Raw genomic sequence first — 24165 nt, forward strand, 5'->3', positions numbered from 1 at the left:
CGGCATTGTGGGTCTGGAGTTAGGAGTTAGGAACGGCATTGTGGGTCTGGAGTTAGGAGTTAGGAACGGCATTGTGGGTCAGGAGTTAGGAACGGCATTGTGGGTCAGGAGTTAGGAACGGCATTGTGGGTCTGGAGTTATGAAGTGGATTGTGGGTCTGGAGTTAGGAGTTATGAACTGCATTGTGGGTCTGGAGTTAGGAGTTATGAACTGCATTGTGGGTCTGGAGTTAGGAGTTATGAACTGCATTGTGGGTCAGGAGTTAGGAGCTATGAACTGCATTGTGGGTCAGGAGTTAGGAGTTATGAACTGCATTGTGGGTCAGGAGTTAGGAGTTATGAACTGCATTGTGGGTCAGGAGTTATGAACTGCATTGTGGGTCTGGAGTTAGGAGTTATGAACTGCATTGTGGGTCTGGAGTTATGAACTGCATTGTGGGTCTGGAGTTATGAACTGCATTGTGGCTCTGGAGTTATGAACTGCATTGTGGGTCTGGAGTTAGGAGTTATGAACTGCATTGTGGGTCTGGAGTTATGAACTGCATTGTGGGTCAGGAGTTAGGAGTTATGAACTGCATTGTGGGTCAGGAGTTAGGAGCTATGAACTGCATTGTGGGTCTGGAGTTATGAACTGCATTGTGGGTCTGGAGTTAGGAGCTATGAACTGCATTGTGGGTCAGGAGTTATGAACTGCTTTGTGGGTCAGGAGTTAGGAGCTATGAACTGCATTGTGGGTCTGGAGTTAGGAACGGCATTGTGGGTCTGGAGTTAGGAACGGCATTGTGGGTCTGGAGTTAGGAACGGCATTGTGGGTCAGGAGTTAGGAGTTATGAACGGCATTGTGGGTATGGAGTTATGAACTGCATTGTGGGTCAGGAGTTAGGAGTTATGAACTGCATTGTGGGTATGGAGTTATGAACTGCATTGTGGGTCTGGAGTTATGAACTGCATTGTAGGTATGGAGTTATGAACTGCATTGTGGGTATGGAGTTAGGAGTTATGAACTGCATTGTGGGTCTGGAGCGACATTGTCTTGACTTGGTTGTTGCAGCTCCCATCCACACCTACATCCTGGGAGCAGCCAGCCAGGAAACCACCCGCTTCTTCCCCAGTGCTGACGGCTGTGAGCTGGCTGACAACATCACCTACCTGGGTAAGAGTAGGCTCTGACCCCTGACCCCTGAGTAGACTGACATCACCTACCTGGATAAGAGTAGGCTCTGACCCCTGACCCCTGAGTAGACTGACATCACCTACCTGGGTAAGAGTAGGCTCTGACCCCTGACCCCTGAGTAGACTGACATCACCCTGGGGCGGCAGGGTAGCCTAGTGGTTAGAGCGTTGGACTAGTAACCAGCAGGGTAGCCTAGTGGTTAGAGCGTTGGACTAGTAACCAGCAGGTAGCCTAGTGGTTAGAGCGTTGGACTAGTAACCAGCAGGTAGCCTAGTGGTTAGAGCGTTGGACTAGTAACCAGCAGCGTAGCCTAGTGGTTAGAGCGTTGGACTAGTAACCAGCAGGTAGCCTAGTGGTTAGAGCGTTGGACTAGTAACCAGCAGCGTAGCCTAGTGGTTAGAGCGTTGGACTAGTAACCAGCAGCGTAGCCTAGTGGTTAGAGCGTTGGACTAGTAACCAGCAGGGTAGCCTAGTGGTTAGAGCGTTGGACTAGTAACCAGCAGCGTAGCCTAGTGGTTAGAGCGTTGGACTAGTAACCAGCAGGTAGCCTAGTGGTTAGAGCGTTGGACTAGTAACCAGCAGGGTAGCTGACCCCTGACCCCTGAGTAGACTGACATCACCTACCTGGATAAGAATAGACTCTGACCCCTGACCCCTGAGTAGACTGACATCACCTACCTGGATAAGAATAGACTCTGACCCCTGACCCCTGAGTAGACTGACATCACCTACCTGGGTAAGAATAGGCTCTGACCCCTGACCCCTAACCCTAACCCTACCTGGGTAATAATAGACTCTGACCTCTGACCCCTAACCCTACCTGGGTAATAATAGACTCTGACCCCTGACCCTAACCCTACCTGGGTAATAATAGACTCTGACCCCTAACCCTACCTGGGTAAGAATAGACTCTGACCCCTGACCCTAACCCTACCTGGGTAATAATAGACTCTGACCTCTGACCCCTAACCCTAACCCTACCTGGGTAATAATAGACTCTGACCCCTGACCGTAACCCTACCTGGGTAATAATAGACTCTGAACCCTAACCCTACCTGGGTAAGAATAGGCTCTGACCCCTGACCCCTAACCCTACCTGGGTAATAATAGACTCTGACCCCTGACCTCTGACCCTACCTGGGTAATAATAGGCTCTGACCCCTGACCCTAACCCTACCTGGGTAATAATAGACTCTGACCCCTGACCCCTAACCCTACCTGGGTAATAATAGACTCTGACCCCTGACCCTACCTGGGTAATAATAGACTCTGACCCCTGACCTCTAACCCTACCTGGGTAATAATAGACTCTGACCCCTGACCTCTGACCCCTGACCCCTAACCCTAACCCTACCTGGGTAATAATAGACTCTGACCTCTGACCCCTGCGTAATACCGCTCTGTATTTCCACTGCTGTTCCCAGGCTTGATCTTGATCTCTCTCTCGCTGTGTGTGTCAGGTCGTCGAGGTGTTTTCTCCGGGGCGTCAGGCCTGCAGATAGCGTATGTGAGTGGTCGTGAAGGACGTCTGGACCCGACTCCAGCTCACTGCTTCTCTCCTGAAGACCTCCATCAGCTGGTGGAGCCGCTGATCAACAACAACCAGTTCAGAGGAGTGGACATCCTGCTGACGTCACAGTGGCCCCGCGGAGTCTGGCAGTACGCCAACAGCCCCGTAAGACACGCTGTCCTCTTGTCTGTCCTCTGTCTGACCCAACTGTCCTCTTGTCTGTCCGACCCAACTGTCCTCTTGTCTGACCGACCCAACTGTCCTCTTGTCTGTCCCACCCAACTGTCCTCTTGTCTGTCACAACTGTCCTCTTGTCTGTCCGACCCAACTGTCCTCTTGTCTGTCCGACCCAACTGTCCTCTGTCTGACCCAACTGTCCTCTTGTCTGTCTGACCCAACTGTCCTCTTGTCTGACCGACCCAACTGTCCTCTTGTCTGACCGACCCAACTGTCCTCTTGTCTGACCGACCCAACTGTCCTCTTGTCTGTCCGACCCAACTGTCCTCTTGTCTGACCGACCCAACTGTCCTCTTGTCTGACCGACCCAACTGTCCTCTTGTCTGTCCCAACTGTCCTCTTGTCTGACCCAACTGTCCTCTTGTCTGACCGACCCAAGTGTCCTCTTGTCTGTCCCAACTGTCCTCTTGTCTGACCGACCCAACTGTCCTCTTGTCTGTCCTCTGTCTGTCCCAACTGTCCTCTTGTCTGTCCCAACTGTCCTCTTGTCTGTCCCCTGTCTGTCACAACTGTCCTCTTGTCTGTCCGACCCAACTGTCCTCTTGTCTGACCCACCCAACTGTCCTCTTGTCTGACCGACCCAACTGTCCTCTTGTCTGACCGACCCAACTGTCCTCTTGTCTGACCCACCCAACTGTCCTCTTGTCTGACCGACCCAACTGTCCTCTTGTCTGTCCGACCCAACTGTCCTCTTGTCTGACCCACCCAACTGTCCTCTTGTCTGTCCGACCCAACTGTCCTCTTGTCTGACCGACCCAACTGTCCTCTTGTCTGACCGACCCAACTGTCCTCTTGTCTGTCCCAACTGTCCTCTTGTCTGTCCTCTGTCTGTCCCAACTGTCCTCTTGTCTGACCGACCCAACTGTCCTCTTGTCTGTCTGACCCAACTGTCCTCTTGTCTGTCCTCTGTCTGTCCCAACTGTCCTCTTGTCTGACCCACCCAACTGTCCTCTTGTCTGTCCGACCCAACTGTCCTCTTGTCTGTCCGACCCAACTGTCCTCTTGTCTGTCCGACCCAACTGTCCTCTTGTCTGACCCACCCAACTGTCCTCTTGTCTGACCGACCCAACTGTCCTCTTGTCTGTCCGACCCAACTGTCCTCTTGTCTGACCGACCCAACTGTCCTCTTGTCTGACCGACCCAACTGTCCTCTTGTCTGACCCAACTGTCCTCTTGTCTGTCCGACCCAACTGTCCTCTTGTCTGTCCCAACTGTCCTCTTGTCTGACCGACCCAACTGTCCTCTTGTCTGTCCCAACTGTCCTCTTGTCTGACCGACCCAACTGTCCTCTGTCTGACCCAACTGTCCTCTTGTCTGTCCTCTGTCTGTCCCAACTGTCCTCTTGTCTGTCCGACCCAACTGTCCTCTCGTCTGACCGACCCAACTGTCCTCTTGTCTGACCGACCCAACTGTCCTCTCGTCTGACCGACCCAACTGTCCTCTTGTCTGTCCGACCCAACTGTCCTCTTGTCTGACCGACCCAACTGTCCTCTTGTCTGACCGACCCAACTGTCCTCTTGTCTGACCGACCCAACTGTCCTCTTGTCTGTCCGACCCAACTGTCCTCTTGTCTGTCCGACCCAACTGTCCTCTTGTCTGACCGACCCAACTGTCCTCTTGTCTGTCCCAACTGTCCTCTTGTCTGTCCTCTGTCTGTCCCAACTGTCCTCTTGTCTGTCCTCTTGTCTGACCGACCCAACTGTCCTCTTGTCTGTCCTCTGTCTGTCCCAACTGTCCTCTTGTCTGACCCACCCAACTGTCCTCTTGTCTGACCGACCCAACTGTCCTCTTGTCTGTCCGACCCAACTGTCCTCTTGTCTGACCGACCCAACTGTCCTCTTGTCTGACCGACCCAACTGTCCTCTTGTCTGACCCAACTGTCCTCTTGTCTGTCCCAACTGTCCTCTTGTCTGACCGACCCAACTGTCCTCTTGTCTGTCCCAACTGTCCTCTTGTCTGACCGACCCAACTGTCCTCTGTCTGACCCAACTGTCCTCTTGTCTGTCCTCTGTCTGTCCCAACTGTCCTCTTGTCTGTCCGACCCAACTGTCCTCTTGTCTGTCCGACCCAACTGTCCTCTTGTCTGACCGACCCAACTGTCCTCTTGTCTGACCGACCCAACTGTCCTCTTGTCGTTCTGTCCGACCCAACTGTCCTCTTGTCTGTCCGACCCAACTGTCCTCTTGTCTGACCGACCCAACTGTCCTCTTGTCTGTCCTCTGTCCGACCCAACTGTCCTCTTGTCTGCCGACCCAACTGTCCTCTTGTCTGACCGACCCAACTGTCCTCTTGTCTGTCCGACCCAACTGTCCTCTTGTCTGACCGACCCAACTGTCCTCTTGTCTGACCCAACTGTCCTCTTGTCTGACCGACCCAACTGTCCTCTTGTCTGACCGACCCAACTGTCCTCTTGTCTGTCCGACCCAACTGTCCTCTTGTCTGACCGACCCAACTGTCCTCTTGTCTGTCCTCTGTCTGTCCCAACTGTCCTCTTGTCTGTCCCAACTGTCCTCTTGTCTGACCGACCCAACTGTCCTCTTGTCTGACCCAACTGTCCTCTTGTCTGACCGACCCAACTGTCCTCTTGTCTGTCCTCTGTCTGTCCCAACTGTCCTCTTGTCTGTCCGACCCAACTGTCCTCTTGTCTGACCGACCCAACTGTCCTCTTGTCTGACCGACCCAACTGTCCTCTTGTCTGACCGACCCAACTGTCCTCTTGTCTGACCGACCCAACTGTCCTCTTGTCTGACCGACCCAACTGTCCTCTTGTCTGACCGACCCAACTGTCCTCTTGTCTGACCGACCCAACTGTCCTCTTGTCTGACCCACCCAACTGTCCTCTTGTCTGACCCACCCAACTGTCCTCTTGTCTGACCCACCCAACTGTCCTCTTGTCTGACCCACCCAACTGTCCTCTTGTCTGACCGACCCAACTGTCCTCTTGTCTGACCGACCCAACTGTCCTCTTGTCTGACCGACCCAACTGTCCTCTTGTCTGACCGACCCAACTGTCCTCTTGTCTGACCGACCCAACTGTCCTCTTGTCTGACCGACCCAACTGTCCTCTTGTCTGACCCACCCAACTGTCCTCTCGTCTGACCGACCCAACTGTCCTCTCGTCTGACCGACCCAACTGTCCTCTTGTCTGTCCCAACTGTCCTCTTGTCTGTCCGACCCAACTGTCCTCTTGTCTGTCTGACCCAACGAACGGCATTGTGGGTCTGGAGTTAGGGCTGGGCGATATGGCCAAATTCTCATATCCCGATTATAGAACATTTTCTGTAAATTCAATGAATCAATAGTTGATGTAAAATGACCACATGTAAAAACCTATTTCTTATTCCATTTGGAATTAAACTCAACTAATTAAAGGTCATATTTGGTTACTTATCCTTTTCTATAGAACCTTTTGTGCAAATGTTTAATGAAGCATGTAACAAAATATAAAATATTAAGGAATAAAATCTAAAAAGGTAAATAGAATAAAAACTTCAGCTATAGTTGTAAACAAAATAAATGTATGTTTTGTTTCAGGAAGTGAACACTAAGTTGTGTGGAACGAGCTCCATCTCCCAGCTGGCCTACAAGCTGAAGCCCCGATACCACTTCGCTGCTGTAGAGGGAGTTCACTATGAGAGACGACCTTACAGGTACACACACACACACACACACACACACACACACACACACACACACACACACACACACACACACACACACACACACACACACACACACACACACACACACACACACACACACACACACACACACACACACACACACACACACACACACACACACACACACACACACACACACCGAATACCACTTCGCTGCTGTAGAGGGAGTTCACTATGAGAGACGACCTTACAGGTCACACACACACACACACACACACACACACACACACACACACACACACACACACACACACACACACACACACACACACACACACACACACACACACACACACACACTACCGTAATACCACTTCGCTGCTGTAGAGGGAGTTCACTATGAGAGACGACCTTACAGGTACACACACACACACACACACACACACTATCACACACACACACACACACAGAGAGAGAGCGAAGGTTGGGACGGCGCAATACCATCCGAGTAGGGGCAGAGTGAGAAGTGTTGGATGAGAGCGAGAGGGAAAAGGATACAAGGTAGTGGTCGGAGACTTGGAGGGGAGTTGCAATGAGATTAGTGGAAGAACAGCATCTAGTGAAGATGTGGTCAAGCGTATTGCCTGCCTTGTGAGTAGGGGGGGAAGGTGAGAGGGTGAGGTCGAAAGAGGAGAGGAGTGGAAAGAAGGAGGCAGAGAGGAATGAGTCAAAGGTAGACGTGGGGAGGTTAAAGTCACCCAGAACTGTGAGAGGTGAGCCATCCTCAGGAAAGGAACTTATCAAGACGTCAAGCTCATTGATGAACTCTCCAAGGGAACCTGAAGGGCGATAAATGATAAGGATGTTAAGCTTGAAAGGGCTGGTAACTGTGACAGCATGGAATTCAAATGAGGAGATAGACAGATGGGTCAGGGGAGAAAGAGAGAATGTCCACTAGGGAGAGATGAGGATTCCAGTGCCACCACCCCGCTGACCAGAAGCTCTCTGGGTGTGCGAGAACACGTGGGCAGACGAGGAGAGAGCAGTAGGAGTAGCAGTGTTACCTGTGGTAATCCATGTTTCCGTCAGCGCCAAGTCGAGGGACTGGAGGGTAGCATAGGCTGAGATGAACTCAGCCTTGTTGGCCGCAGACCGGCAGTTCCAGAGGCTGCCGGAGACCTGGAACTCCACGTGGGTCGTGCGCGCTGGGACCACCAGGTTAGAGTGGCAGCGGCCACGCGGTGTGGAGCGTTTGTGTGGCCTGTGCAGAGGAGAGAGAACAGGGATAGACAGACACATAGTAGACAAGCTACAGAAGAGGCTACGTCTCGAATGTTCAGGAAGTTAAGCTTACGTTGCAAAAATCTTATTGACTAAAATGATACAGTACTGCTGGCTGGTGGAGTAGGCTAGCTAGCAGTGGCTGCGTTGTTGACTTTGAACGTGTAGCTGGCTAGGTAACCTCGATAGTTTCAGTACTACCCCTTGTCATGATACAAAGCAACTTTGTAGCTAGCTAGCTAACATAACACTAATCAAGACGTTCCTTGTAATGTATTTAGTTTCTACAATGCTGCTCGTCGGTTATAGTTGGCTGGGTTAGGAAAAATGGGGTCGCGGGGGACGGAAATAGCTGGCTAGCTAACCTCGATGGCTGGCTAGCTAACAATTATCAAGCTATGACAAAGACAACTAGGTAGCTAGCTAGGTAACACTGCACTAGTCAAATCGTTCCGTTGTAAAGTATTAGTATCTACAGCGCTGCTAGTCGGTAACGGTTGGCTAGCTGGCAGTGGGTTAATGATGACTAGGTGTGTTGAGTAAGTCTGGCGCCGCGTCGCGGCTGGCTAGCTCACCTCGATAATACTCAAACTACACAATTATCTTAGATACAGAGACAGCAAAGACAACTATGTAGCTGGCTAACTAACACTAACACCACACTAATCAAGTCGTTACGTTGTAATGTAATAGTTTCTGCAGTGCTGCTAGTCGGTAGAAGTTGGCTAGCTAGCAGTGATGACTAGCTAGCTAGCAGCTAGCAGTGTTGACTACGTTAGTTGGACGAAGATAGCTAGCAGTGATGGCTAGCACACACTATCACACACACAACCTTACAGGGTAATACACACTGTATATAAACTACCATAATACCACTTTGCTGCAGTAGAGGGAGTTAACGTGTGTGTGTGTGTGTGTGTGTGTGTGTGTGTGTGTGTGTGTGTGTGTGTGTGTGTGTGTGTGTGTGTGTGTGTGTGTGTGTGTGTGTGTGTGTGTGTGTGTGTGTGTGTGTGTGTGTGTGTGTGTGTGTGTGTGTAGAAATCATGTTGTTCTTCAGGAGAACACTCAGCACGTCAGCAGATTCATCGCCCTGGCAACCGTCAACAACCCAGAGAAGAGAAAGGTGATGTCACTGGCCACTCCCCTCTCTACTGGCCACTCCCCTCTCTACTGGCCACTCCCCTCTCTACTGGCCACTCCCCTCTCTACTGGCCACTCATGGCCTCCCCTCTCTACTGGCCACTCCCCTCTCTACTGGCCACTCCCCTCTCTACTGGCCACTCCCCTCTCTGTGTTGGAGGATGTTATTGGCCACTCCCCTCTCTGTGTTGGAGGATGTTATTGGCCACTCCCCTCTCTGTGTTGGAGGATGTTATTGGCCACTGGCAGCTTCATTAAATAGTACCTGCAAAACACCAGAGTTCCTCTGTCCAGTGTTTTTCCGGTACTATTTAATGATGCTGCCAGCTGAGGACTTGTGAGGCGTCTGTTTCTCAAACTAGACACTCTAATGTACTTGTCCTCTTGCTCAGTTGTGCACCGGGGCCTCCCACTCCTCTTTCTGTTCTGGTTAGAGCCAGTTTGCGCTGTTCTGTGAAGGGAGTAGTACACAGCGTTGTACGAGATCTTCAGTTTCTTGGTAATTTCTTGCGTGGAATAGCCTTCATTTCTCAGAACAAGAATAGAATGACGAGTTTCAGAAGAAAGTTCTTTGTTTCTGGCCATTTTGAGCCTGTAATCGAACCCACAAATGCTGACGCTCCAGATACTCAACTAGTCTAAAGAAGGCCAGTTTTATTGATTCTTTAATCAGGACAACAGTTTTCAGCTGTGCTAACATAATTGCAAAAGGGATGGATTAGTGTGCTAAAATAATCCAAACGTGGATTAGCTAACACAACGTGCCATTGGAGCACAGGACTGATGGTTGCTGATAATGGGCCTATGTAGATATTCCATTAAAAAGCAGCCGTTTCCAGCTATAATAGTCATTTACAACATTAGCAACGTCTACACTGTATTTCTGATCAATTTGATGATATTTTAATAGACACAAATGTTGCTTTTCTTTCAAAAACAAGGACATTTCTAAGTGACCCCAAACTTTTGAAAGGTATTGTACATCAGAACCTCTAGTACCAGGATGTATTGTAACTGTCTCTCTCTCTCTCTCTAGTACCAGGATGTATTGTAACTGTTCTCTCTCTCTCTCTCTCTCTAGTACCAGGATGTATTGTAACTGTCTCTCTCTCTCTCTCTCTAGTACCAGGATGTATTGTAACTGTTCTCTCTCTCTCTCTAGTACCAGGATGTATTGTAACTGTCTCTCTCTCTCTCTCTAGTACCAGGATGTATTGTAACTGTTCTCTCTCTCTCTCTCTCTCTAGTACCAGGGTGTATTGTAACTGTCTCTCTCTCTCTCTAGTACCAGGATGTATTGTAACTGTCTCTCTCTCTCTCTAGTACCAGGATGTATTGTAACTGTCTCTCTCTCTCTCTCTAGTACCAGGATGTATTGTAACTGTCTCTCTCTCTAGTACCAGGATGTATTGTAACTGTCTCTCTCTCTCTCTCTCTAGTACCAGGATGTATTGTAACTGTCTCTCTCTCTCTCTCTAGTACCAGGATGTATTGTAACTGTCTCTCTCTCTCTCTCTAGTACCAGGATGTATTGTAACTGTCTCTCTCTCTCTCTCTAGTACCAGGATGTATTGTAACTGTCTCTCTCTCTCTCTCTAGTACCAGGATGTATTGTAACTGTCTCTCTCTCTCTCTCTAGTACCAGGATGTATTGTAACTGTCTCTCTCTCTCTCTAGTACCAGGATGTATTGTAACTGCTCTCTCTCTCTCTAGTACCAGGATGTATTGTAACTGCTCTCTCTCTCTCTAGTACCAGGATGTATTGTAACTGTCTCTCTCTCTCTCTCTAGTACCAGGGTGTATTGTAACTGTCTCTCTCTCTCTCTCTCTCTAGTACCAGGATGTATTGTAACTGTCTCTCTCTCTCTCTCTCTCTCTCTCTAGTACCAGGATGTATTGTAACTGTCTCTCTCTCTCTCTCTCTCTAGTACCAGGATGTATTGTAACTGTCTCTCTCTCTCTCTAGTACCAGGATGTATTGTAACTGTCTCTCTCTCTCTCTCTAGTACCAGGATGTATTGTAACTGTTCTCTCTCTCTCTCTAGTACCAGGATGTATTGTAACTGTCTCTCTCTCTAGTACCAGGATGTATTGTAACTGTCTGTCTGTCTCTCTCTCTCTCTAGTACCAGGATGTATTGTAACTGTCTCTCTCTCTCTCTCTAGTACCAGGATGTATTGTAACTGTCTCTCTCTCTCTCTAGTACCAGGATGTATTGTAACTGTCTCTCTCTCTCTCTAGTACCAGGATGTATTGTAACTGTCTCTCTCTCTCTCTAGTACCAGGATGTATTGTAACTGTCTCTCTCTCTCTAGTATAGGTTAACTGTCTCTCTCTCTCTAGTACCAGGATGTATTGTAACTGTCTCTCTCTCTCTCTCTCTAGTACCAGGATGTATTGTAACTGTCTCTCTCTCTCTCTAGTACCAGGATGTATTGTAACTGTCTCTCTCTCTCTCTCTCTAGTACCAGGATGTATTGTAACTGTCTCTCTCTCTCTCTCTCTCTCTCTAGTACCAGGATGTATTGTAACTGTCTCTCTCTCTCTCTAGTACCAGGATGTATTGTAACTGTCTCTCTCTCTCTCTAGTACCTGTATGCCTTCAACATTATCCCGATGAAAAGCATGGAGTCATCAGAACTGGTGAAACAGCCTCAGGATGTCACTGAAAACCCTTACAGGAAGATGGTTGGAGAGAATACTCTATCAGACCCTACTGTCCAGGTACACTCACACACACTGATAGGATCTGAATACCCTTACAGGAGGTCTATCAGACCCTACTGTCCAGGTACACTCACACACACTGATAGGATCTGAATACCCTTACAGGAGGTCTATCAGACCCTACTGTCCAGGTACACTCACACACACTGTTAGGATCTGAATACCCTTACAGGAGGTCTATCAGACCCTACTGTCCAGGTACACTCACACACACTGATAGGATCTGAATACCCTTACAGGAGGTCTATCAGACCCTACTGTCCAGGTACACTCACACGCACTGTTAGGATCTGAATACCCTTACAGGAGGTCTATCAGACCCTACTGTCCAGGTACACTCACACACACTGTTAGGATCTGAATACCCTTACAGGAGGTCTATCAGACCCTACTGTCCAGGTACACTCACACACACTGTTAGGATCTGAATACCCTTACAGGAGGTCTATCAGACCCTACTGTCCAGGTACACTCACACGCACTGATAGGATCTGAATACCCTTACAGGAGGTCTATCAGACCCTACTGTCCAGGTACACTCACACACACTGATAGGATCTGAATACCCTTACAGGAGGTCTATCAGACCCTACTGTCCAGGTACACTCACACACACTGATAGGATCTGAATACCCTTACAGGAGGTCTATCAGACCCTACTGTCCAGGTACACTCACACACACTGATAGGATCTGAATACCCTTACAGGAGGTCTATCAGACCCTACTGTCCAGGTACACTCACACACACTGATAGGATCTGAATACCCTTACAGGAGGTCTATCAGACCCTACTGTCCAGGTACACTCGCACACACTGTTAGGATCTGAATACCCTTACAGGAGGTCTATCAGACCCTACTGTCCAGGTACACTCACACGCACTGTTAGGATCTGAATACCCTTACAGGAGGTCTATCAGACCCTACTGTCCAGGTACACTCACACACAATGTTAGGATCTGAATACCCTTACAGGAGGTCTATCAGACCCTACTGTCCAGGTACACTCACACGCACTGTTAGGATCTGAATACCCTTACAGGAGGTCTATCAGACCCTACTGTCCAGGTACACTCACACGCACTGATAGGATCTGAATACCCTTACAGGAGGTCTATCAGACCCTACTGTCCAGGTACACTCACACGCACTGTTAGGATCTGAATACCCTTACAGGAGGTCTATCAGACCCTACTGTCCAGGTACACTCACACACACTGTTAGGCTCTGGGGTCAGATCTGAATACCCTTACAGGAGGTCTATCAGACCCTACTGTCCAGGTACACTCACACGCACTGTTAGGATCTGAATACCCTTACAGGAGGTCTATCAGACCCTACTGTCCAGGTACACTCACACACACTGTTAGGATCTGAATACCCTTACAGGAGGTCTATCAGACCCTACTGTCCAGGTACACTCACACACACTGATAGGATCTGAATACCCTTACAGGAGGTCTATCAGACCCTACTGTCCAGGTACACTCACACGCACTGTTAGGATCTGAATACCCTTACAGGAGGTCTATCAGACCCTACTGTCCAGGTACACTCACACGCACTGTTAGGATCTGAATACCCTTACAGGAGGTCTATCAGACCCTACTGTCCAGGTACACTCACACACACTGATAGGATCTGAATACCCTTACAGGAGGTCTATCAGACCCTACTGTCCAGGTACACTCACACACACTGTTAGGATCTGAATACCCTTACAGGAGGTCTATCAGACCCTACTGTCCAGGTACACTCACACACACTGTTAGACCTCCTGTAAGGGTATTCAGATCCTATCAGACCCTACTGTCCAGGTACACTCACACACACTGTTAGGATCTGAAAACCTCTCAGGGTTTGGAGAAATGCTCCATGCTAAATAAAGGCCAACAACTAAGATGCTTGTGTATGTGGACACCCCTTCAAATGATTGGATTCTCCTATTTCGGCCACATTTGTTGCTGACGTGTATAAAATCGAGCACACGGCCATGCAATCTCCATAGACTAATATCGGCGGTAGAATGGCCTTACTGAAGAGCTCAGTGACTTTCAACGTGGCACCGCCACAGGATCCCACCTTTCCAACAAGTCAGAATGTCAACTTTCTCCGCTGTTAGAGCTGCCCCGGTCGACTGTAAGGGCTGTTATTGTGAAGTCTAGGAGCAGTAATGGCTCAGCCGTGAAGTGGTAGTCCACACTAGCTCACAGAACGGGACCGCCGAGGGGGAACGGGGACCGCCGAGGGGAAACGGGACCGCCGAGGGGAAACGGGGACCGCCGAGGGGAAACGGGGACCGCCGAGGGGAAACGGGACCGCCGAGGGGAAACGGGGACCGCCGAGGGGAAACGGGACCGCCGAGGGGAACGGGACCGCCGAGGGGAACGGGACCGCCGAGGGGAAACGGGACCGCCGAGGGGAACGGGACCGCCGAGGGGACCGGGACCGCCGAGGGGACCGGGACCGCCGGGAACGGGGGAACGGGGACCGCCGAGGGGAACGGGACCAACGGGGGAAACGGGGACCGCCGAGGGGAATGGGGGAAGGGGACCGGGGAACGGGACCGCGGGGGGACCGGGGACCGTCGGGGGACCGGGACCGCCGGGGAACGGGGAGGGGAACGGGGACCGCCGAGGGGAACGGGGACCGCCGAGGGGAACGGGGACCGCCGAGGGGAACGGGGAGAACGGGGACCGCCGAGGGGAACGGGGGAACGGGACCGCCGAGGGGAACGGGGGAACGGGACCGCCGAGGGGAACGGGACCGCCGAGGGGAACGGGACCGCCGAGGGGAACGGGACCGCCGAGGGGAACGGGACCGCCGAGGGGAACGGGACCAACGGGGGGACGGGGACCGCCGAGGGGAACGGGACCGCCGAGGGGACCGGGGACCGCCGAGGGGGAACGGGACCGCCGAGGGCAACGGGGACCGCCGAGGGGGAACGGGGACGGCCGAGGGGGAACGGGGACGGCCGAGGGGGAACGGGGACCGCCGAGGGGGAACGGGGACGGCCGAGGGGAACGGGGACCACTGAGGACCGCCGAGGGGAACGGGGACCGCCGAGGGGAACGGGGACCGCCGAGGGGAACGGGTCCGCCGAGTGCTGAAACACGTAGCGCGTAAAATCCGTCTGTCCTCGGTTGCAGAACTCACTGAGTTCCAAACTGCCTCTGGAAGCAACGTCGGCACAGGAACTGTTCGTCAGGAGCTTCATGAAATGGGTTTCCATGTTTGCTAATTTATAATGCAAAATAAACATACCACATTTACATAAGTATTCAGACCTTTTACTCAGTACTTTGTTGAAGTATCTTTGGCAGAGATTACAGCCTCGAGTCTTCTTGGGTATGACGCTACAAGCTTGGTACACCTGTATTTGGGAAGGATCTCCCATTCTTCTCTGCAGATCCACTCAAGCTCTGTCAGGTTGGATGGGGAGCGTTGCTGCACAGCTTTTTTCAGGTCTCTCCAGAGATGTTCAAGTCCAGGCTCTGGCTGGGCCCCTCAAGGACATTCAGAGACTTGTCCCGAAGCCACTCCTGAGTTATCTTGGCAGAGTGCTTAGGGTTGTTATCCTGTTGGAAGGTCAACCTTCACCCCAGTCTGAGGTCCTGCTCCAGAGCACTCAGGACTTCATCTAGGATCTCGCTGTACTTTGCTCCGTTCATCTTTGCCTCGATCCTGACTAGTCTCTTAGTCCCTGCTGCTGAAAACTATCCCCACAGCATGATGCCACCACCATGCTTCACCGTAGGATGGTGCCAGGTTTCCTCCAGACGTGATGCTTGGTGTTCAGGCCAAATAGTTGAATCTTGGTTTCGTCAAACCACAGGTCTGAGAGTCTTTAGGTGCCTTTTGGCAAACTCCCAAGCGGGCTGTCATGTGCCTTTTACTGAGGAGTGGCTTCCGTCTGGCCACTCTACCATAAAGGCCTGATTGGTGGAGTGCTGCAGAGATGGTTGTCCTTCTGGAAGGTTCTCCCATCTCCACAGAGGAACTCTGTCAGAGTGACCATCGGGTTCTTGGTCACCTCCCTGACCAAGGCCCTTCTCACCTGATTGCTCAGTTTGGATGGGCGGACAGCTCTAGGAAGAGTCTTGGTGGTTCCAAACTTCTTCCATTTAAGAATGATTGAGGCCACTGTGTTCTTGGGGACCTTCAATGCTGCAGAAATGTTGTAGTACCCTTCCCCAGATCTGTGCCTCGACACAATCCTGTCTCGGAGCTCTACGGACAGTTCCTTCAACCTCATGGCTTGGTTTCTGGTCTGACATGCACTGTCAACTGTGGGACCTTATATAGACAGGTGTGAGCCTTTCCAAATGATGTCCAATCAATTGAATTTACCACAGGTGGACTCCAATCAAGTTGTAGAAACATCTCAAGGATGATCAATAGAAACAGGAAGCACCTGAACTCCATTTGGAGTCTCAGAGCAAAGGGTCTGAATACCTATGTAAATAAGGTATTTATTTTCTTATGTTAATACATTTGCTAACATTTCTGAACCTGATTTCGCTTTTGTCATTATGGGGTATTGTGTGTAGATGGCTGAGGATTTTTTTTAAATGTAATCCATTTTGGAATATGGCTGTAACATCAGAATTTTGTAAAGGTCAAGGGGTCTGTACAGTGCCTTCAGAAAGTATTCAATGACATTCTAGACGATTCGGTGCTTCCAACTTTGGGGCAACAGTTTGGGCAAGGTCCTTTCCTGTTTCAGCATGACAATGCCCCCGAGCACGAAGCAAGGTACATACAGAAATGGTTTGAAGAGATCGGTGTGGAAGAACTTGACTGGCCTGGTCAGAGCCCTGACCTCAACCCCATCGAACACCTTTGGGATGAATTGGAACACTGACTGTGAGCCAGGCCTAATCGCCCAACATCAGTGCCTGACCTCACTAACGCTCTTGTGGCTGAGTGGAAGCAAGTCCCCGCAGCAATGTTCCAACATCTAGTGGAAAGCCTTCCCAGAAGAGTGGAGGCTGTTATAGCAGCAATGTTCCAACATCTAGTGGAAAGCCTTCCCAGAAGAGAGGAGGCTGTTATAGCAGCAATGTCCCAACATCTAGTGGAAAGCCTTCCCAGAAGAGTGGAGGCTGTTATAGCAGCAATGTTCCAACATCTAGTGGAAAGCCTTCCCAGAAGAGTGGAGGCTGTTATAGCAGCAATGTTCCAACATCTAGTGGAAATCCTTCCCAGAAGAGAGGAGGCTGTTATAGCAGCAAAGGGGGGGACCAACTCCATATTAATGCCCATGATTTTGCAATGAGATTTTGGACGAGCAGGTGTCCACATACATTTGGTCATGTAGTGTAGAAGGCCAACAACTATAAAATATTGAAAGGTTTGACAGACGGACGGACGGACGGACATGGGAAGACCAACGCTGCCGACCTCAAGGAGGAACATCTCATTCCCCTCCAGAGGAGGAACATCTCGTCCCCCTCCAGAGGAGGAACATCTCGTCCCCCTCCAGAGGAGGAACATCTCGTCCCCCTCCAGAGGAGGAACATCTCGTTCCCCTCCAGAGGAGGAACATCTCGTCCCCCTCCAGAGGAGGAACATCTCGTCCCCCTCCAGAGGAGGAACATCTCGTCCCCCTCCAGAGGAGGAACATCTCGTCCCCCTCCAGAGGAGGAACATCTCGTCCCCCTCCAGAGGAGGAACATCTCGTCCCCCTCCAGAGGAGGAACATCTCGTCCCCCTCCAGAGGAAATGGCAAATCTAAATAGTCGTCCTGTTTCGTCCTCCCGGGGCCGAAGCATCAAGCCAGACCGTGGGGCTGAAATACACATTTAAAAGAAGACCTAAGGACACTAATGATCTAAAGGCCAAATTCCAATAAGGAAATAATCATCAGAAAATAGCCTTCTTAAAAACACACACAGCTTTGACAATGCAGACGATAAATATACACTGAGTGGACAAAACATTAAGAACCCCTTCCCCATATTGAGTTGCTCCCCCCCCCCTTCAGCCTCATTTCGTCGGGACATGGACTCTACAAGGTGTCGAAAGCGTTCCACAGGGAAGCTGGTCCATGTTGACTCCGGGGAAGCTGGTCCATGTTGACTCCGGGGAAGCTGGTCCATGTTGACTCCGGGGAAGCTGGCCCATGTCGACTCCGGGGATGCTGGTCCATGTCGACTCCGGGGATGCTGGTCCATGTCGACTCCGGGGATGCTGGTCCATGTCGACTCCGGGGATGCTGGTCCATGTCGACTCCGGGGATGCTGGTCCATGTCGACTCCGGGGATGCTGGTCCATGTCGACTCCGGGGATGCTGGCCCATGTCGACTCCGGGGATGCTGGCCCATGTCGACTCCGGGGATGCTGGCCCATGTCGACTCCGGGGATGCTGGCCCATGTCGACTCCGGGGATGCTGGCCCATGTCGACTCGGGGGATGCTGGCCCATGTCGACTCCGGGGATGCTGGCCCATGTCGACTCCGGGGATGCTGGCCCATGTCGACTCCGGGGATGCTGGCCCATGTCGACTCCGGGGATGCTGGCCCATGTGGACTCCGGGGATGCTGGCCCATGTGGACTCCGGGGATGCTGGCCCATGTGGACTCCGGGGATGCTGGCCCATGTGGACTCCGGGGATGCTGGCCCATGTGGACTCCGGGGATGCTGGCCCATGTTGACTCTAGGGAAGCTGGTCCATGTTGACTCCAATGCTTCCCACAGTTGTGTCACGTTGGCTGGATGTCCTTTGGGTGGTGGACGATTGTTAATTCACACGGGAAACTGTTGAGTGTGTAAAAACCAGCAGCTTTGCAGTTCTTGACACAAACCGGTGCGCCTGGCACCTACTACCATATTCCGTTCAAAGGCACTTAAATCTCTTGTCTTGCCCGTTCACCCTCTGAAAGGCACACACACACAATCCATGTCTCAATTGTCTCAAGGCTTCAAAATCCTTCTTTAACATGGCTCCTCCCCTTCATCTACACTGATTTGAAGTGGATTTAACAAGTGACATCAATAAGGGATCATATCTTTCACCTGGATTCAGCTGGTCAGTCTGTCATGGAAAGTGTTGTGAATGTTTTGTGTACTGTATCTCTCTCAGGAGCCTGCATCTCAGTTCTTCTTTGACCTGGGGAAGAAGCAGCGTGGGGGGGGCCGTGGCAGGAAGAGGCCCTCAGACGGAGACGGGCAGAATCAAGGACAGCCGTGGGATCCAGACAGGCAGAGTCAGAGACCGCCCTTTGATCTAGACGGGCCTAAACAACCTCGCAGGCCGCGTGAGTCTCCCTCTCTCTCACAGACACACCCTCACACTCCCTCACACACCCTCACACACCCTCCCACACCCTCACACACCCTTACACACCCTCCCACACCCTCACACACCCTTACACACCCTCACACTCCCTCACACTCCCTCCCACACCCTCACACACCCTCCCACACCCTCACACACCCTCCCACACCCTCACACACCCTTACACACCCTCACACACCCTCACACACCATCTCCCACCCTCGCTGTCTCCCACCCTCTCATGTATGTCTCTCTCTCTCTCTGTGTGTGTCTGGTTCAGCCCAGCCCAGCGGTCCCTGTTGGTTCTGTCTGGCCAGCCCTCAGGTAGAGAAACACCTGGTCATCAGCATTGGTACCCATGTGAGTTTCCACACAATCTGAGTATTACAACTGATAGTAGAAAGAGGTTGTTGTTGTTGTTGTTGTGTGTTTAAAAGGGGCTCTGAAGCCCCCAGTTAACCATTTTGTGTTGATGTATTTTCCCTCAGTGTTACCTGGCTCTAGCTAAGGGCAGTCTGACCCCTCAGCATGTGTTGGTACTGCCCATCGGTCACTACCAGTCAGTAGTGGAACTGAGCTCTGAGGTGGTTAAAGAACTGGACCGATACAAGATGGCTGTCAGGACCTTCTATAAGAGCAAAGGACAGCGCTGTGTTCTGTTTGAGAGGAACTACCACAGCCAACACCTGCAGATACAGGTAGACCAGAATACACTCCACTCTCAGGGGGGCCAGCCCGCCCATTTACGGCTCTGCACTTCCTGCTGAGGAAACATCATTGCAAGTGGGCCTCAAGATCACACCTGAGAAAGATGGGCAGCTAATAGGCTATTCAGAGCTTAATTAGTCCAGGTGGCTGGACTGAAGCCTTTATCAGGAATAAGGCTTAATTAGTCCAGGTGGCTGGACTGAAGCCTTTATCAGGAATAAGACTTAATTAGTCCAGGTGGCTGGACTGAAGCCTTTATCAGGAATAAGGCTTAATTAGTCCAGGTGGCTGGACTGAAGCCTTTATCAGGAATAAGGCTTAATTAGTCCAGGTGGCTGGACTGAAGCCTTTATCAGGAATAAGGCTTAATTAGTCCAGGTGGCTGGACTGAAGCCTTTATCAGGAATAAGGCTTAATTAGTCCAGGTGGCTGGACTGAAGCCTTTATCAGGAATAAGGCTTAATTAGTCCAGGTGGCTGGACTGAAGCCTTTATCAGGAATAAGGCTTAATTAGTCCAGGTGGCTGGACTGAAGCCTTTATCAGGAATAAGGCTTAATTAGTCCAGGTGGCTGGACTGAAGCCTTTATCAGGAATAAGGCTTAATTAGTCCAGGTGGCTGGACTGAAGCCTTTATCAGGAATAAGGCTTAATTAGTCCAGATGACTGGACTGAAGCCTTTATCAGGAATAAGGCTTAATTAGTCCAGATGACTGGACTGAAGCCTTTATCAGGAATAAGGCTTAATTAGTCCAGGTGGCTGGACTGAAGCCTTTATCAGGAATAAGGCTTAATTAGTCCAGGTGGCTGGACTGAAGCCTTTATCAGGAATAAGGCTTAATTAGTCCAGGTGGCTGGACTGAAGCCTTTATCAGGAATAAGGCTTAATTAGTCCAGGTGGCCGGACTGAAGCCTTTATCAGGAATAAGGCTTAATTAGTCCAGGTGGCTGGACTGAAGCCTTTATCAGGAATAAGGCTTAATTAGTCCAGGTGGCTGGACTGAAGCCTTTATCAGGAATAAGGCTTAATTAGTCCAGATGACTGGACTGAAGCCTTTATCAGGAATAAGGCTTAATTAGTCCAGGTGGCTGGACTGAAGCCTTTATCAGGAATAAGGCTTAATTAGTCCAGGTGGCTGGACTGAAGCCTTTATCAGGAATAAGGCTTAATTAGTCCAGGTGGCTGGACTGAAGCCTTTATCAGGAATAAGGCTTAATTAGTCCAGGTGGCCGGACTGAAGCCTTTATCAGGAATAAGGCTTAATTAGTCCAGGTGGCTGGACTGAAGCCTTTATCAGGAATAAGGCTTAATTAGTCCAGGTGGCTGGACTGAAGCCTTTATCAGGAATAAGGCTTAATTAGTCCAGGTGACTGGACTGAAGCCTTTATCAGGAATAAGGCTTAATTAGTCCAGGTGGCTGGACTGAAGCCTTTATCAGGAATAAGGCTTAATTAGTCCAGGTGGCTGGACTGAAGCCTTTATCAGGAATAAGGCTTAATTAGTCCAGGTGACTGGACTGAAGCCTTTATCAGGAATAAGGCTTAATTAGTCCAGGTGGCTGGACTGAAGCCTTCTACCACATGGAGGTGCAGAAGATGGCCGACACTTCACTATTAGTTTAGTAGGATAGGAACAGAGAGGTAGAACGGCCCTGTAACCGTCTGTCCCTCCCCAGCCCTGTAACCGTCTGTCCCTCCCCAGGGAGGAGGTAGAACGGCCCTGTAACCGTCTGTCCCTCCCCAGGGAGGTAGAACGGCCCTGTAACCGTCTGTCCCTCCCCAGCCCTGTAACCGTCTGTCCCTCCCCAGGGAGGAGGTAGAACGGCCCTGTAACCGTCTGTCCCTCCCCAGGGAGGAGGTAGAACAGCACTGTAACCGTCTGTCCCTCCCCAGGGAGGAGGTAGAACGGCCCTGTAACCGTCTGTCCCTCCCCAGGGAGGAGGTAGAACGGCCCTGTAACCGTCTGTCCCTCCCCAGGGAGGAGGTAGAACGGCCCTGTAACCGTCTGTCCCTCCCCAGGGAGGAGGTAGACCGGCCCTGTAACCGTCTGTCCCTCCCCAGGGAGGAGGTAGAACGGCCCTGTAACCGTCTGTCCCTCCCCAGGGAGGTAGAACGGCCCTGTAACCGTCTGTCCCTCCCCAGGGACAGCCCTGTAACCGTCTGTCCCTCCCCAGGCCTGTAACCGTCTGTCCCTCCCCAGGGAGGAGGTAGACCGGCCCTGTAACCGTCTGTCCCTCCCCAGGGAGGAGGTAGAACGGCCCTGTAACCGTCTGTCCCTCCCCAGGCAGGTAGAACGGCCCTGTAACCGTCTGTCCCTCCCCAGGGAGGAGGTAGAACGGCCCTGTAACCGTCTGTCCCTCCCCAGCCCTGTAACCGTCTGTCCCTCCCCAGGGAGGAGGTAGAACGGCCCTGTAACCGTCTGTCCCTCCCCAGGGAGGAGGTAGAACGGCCCTGTAACCGTCTGTCCCTCCCCAGGGAGGAGGTAGAACGGCCCTGTAACCGTCTGTCCCTCCCCAGGGAGGAGGTAGAACGGCCCTGTAACCGTCTGTCCCTCCCCAGGGAGGAGGTAGACCGGCCCTGTAACCGTCTGTCCCTCCCCAGGGAGGAGGTAGAACGGCCCTGTAACCGTCTGTCCCTCCCCAGGGAGGAGGTAGAACGGCCCTGTAACCGTCTGTCCCTCCCCAGGCAGTACCGGTGCCGGAGGATAAATGTACCACTGAAGATATTAAAGAAGCCTTCATGCTGCAGGCGCAGGATCAGAACATGCAGCTGATGGAGATACCAGAGCATACAGACCTGGAACAGGTACACACACACACACACACACACACACACACACACACACACACACACACACACCACACCACACCACACCACACCACACCACACCACACCACACCACACCACACCACACCACACCACACCACACCACACCACACCACACCACACCACACCACACCACACCACACCACACCACACCACACCACACCACACCACACCACACCACACCACACCACACCACACCACACCACACCACACCACACACCCATACCCATCTGCGTCCGTTTGGTACTGATACACCCACTTTGAATTGTTTATTAGCTAATTATTAGGGCTGTCGGATTGTTAAAGAAATATGTCCATTTAAATGTCATGGTTTTCAGTGGTTAACTACGATCAATACCTTGAATAAATTGTGACATTTTTACTCTAATTAAAGATGTTTCAAAATCAAATCAAACTTTATTTGTCACATGCGCCGAATAGAACAAGTGTTGACCTTACTGTGAAAAGCTGCCTTAACCTCTCTGGGCCAGTGGGACGCTATACTGCCCCCTAGCCATAACAGGTTAACCAACAATGCAGTTCAAGAAAGAGTTATTAAATAAACTAAAGTAGAAAATAATAAAAATTAACACAATAAAATAACAATAACGAGGCTATAAACAGGGTGTTACGGTACAGAGTCAATGTGGAGGCTATATACAGGGGGTACCGGTACAGAGTCAATGTGGAGGCTATATACAGGGGGTACCGGTACAGAGTCAATGTGGAGGCTATATACAGGGGTTACCGGTACAGAGTCAATGTGGAGGCTATATACAGGGGGTACCGGTACAGAGTCAATGTGGAGGCTATATACAGGGGGTACCGGTACAGAGTCAATGTAGAGGCTATATACAGGGTATTACGGTACAGAGTCAATGTGGAGGCTATATACAGGGGGTACCGGTACAGAGTCAATGTGGAGGCTATATACAGGGGGTACCGGTACAGAGTCAATGTGGAGGCTATATACAGGGGGTACCGGTACAGAGTCAATGTGGAGGCTATATACAGGGGGTACCGGTACAGATTCAATGTGGAGGCTATATACAGGGTATTACGGTACAGAGTCAATGTGGAGGCTATATACAGGGGGTACCGGTACAGAGTCAATGTGGAGGCTATATACAGGGGGTACCGGTACAGAGTCAATGTGGAGGCTATATACAGGGGGTACCGATACAGAGTCAATGTGGAGGCTATATACAGGGGTACCGGTACAGAGTCAATGTGGAGGCTATATACAGGGGGTACCGGTACAGAGTCAATGTGGAGGCTATATACAGGGGGTACCGGTACAGAGTCAATGTGGAGGCTATATACAGGGGGTACCGGTACAGAGTCAATGTGGAGGCTATATACAGGGGGTACCGGTACAGAGTCAATGTGGAGGCTATATACAGGGGGTACCGGTACAGAGTCAATGTGGAGGCTATATACAGGGGGTACCGGTACAGAGTCAATGTGGAGGCTATATACAGGGGGTACCGGTACAGAGTCAATGTGGAGGCTATATACAGGGGGTACCGGTACAGAGTCAATGTGGAGGCTATATACAGGGGGTACCGGTACAGAGTCAATGTGGAGGCTATATACAGGGGGGTACCGGTACAGAGTCAATGTGGAGGCTATATACAGGGGGTACCGGTACAGAGTCAATG

General features: G+C 51.1%; 1 protein-coding gene across 3 annotated transcripts in view; it reads left to right on the forward strand.

The window, feature by feature from the left end:
- Positions 1-24165, forward strand: part of LOC106592475 (CWF19-like protein 1) — a 36276-nt gene that overhangs the window by 4317 nt on the left and 7794 nt on the right. For all 3 annotated transcript variants that reach the window (XR_006763596.1, XR_006763597.1, XM_045712446.1), the window contains 9 exons: positions 1051-1152; positions 2634-2848; positions 6455-6570; positions 8863-8947; positions 11555-11689; positions 18778-18952; positions 19253-19332; positions 19461-19670; positions 22364-22483. Coding sequence is in view for 1 of the 3 variants with exons in the window: in XM_045712446.1 (XP_045568402.1) it covers positions 1051-1152; positions 2634-2848; positions 6455-6570; positions 8863-8947; positions 11555-11689; positions 18778-18952; positions 19253-19332; positions 19461-19670; positions 22364-22483 (1238 nt within the window). In the remaining 2 variants the exon portion in view is untranslated. The remainder of the gene's footprint in view (positions 1-1050; positions 1153-2633; positions 2849-6454; positions 6571-8862; positions 8948-11554; positions 11690-18777; positions 18953-19252; positions 19333-19460; positions 19671-22363; positions 22484-24165) is intronic.

Source organism: Salmo salar, unplaced genomic scaffold (genome assembly GCF_905237065.1).
Source record: "Salmo salar unplaced genomic scaffold, Ssal_v3.1, whole genome shotgun sequence".
Lineage (NCBI taxonomy): Eukaryota > Metazoa > Chordata > Actinopteri > Salmoniformes > Salmonidae > Salmo > Salmo salar.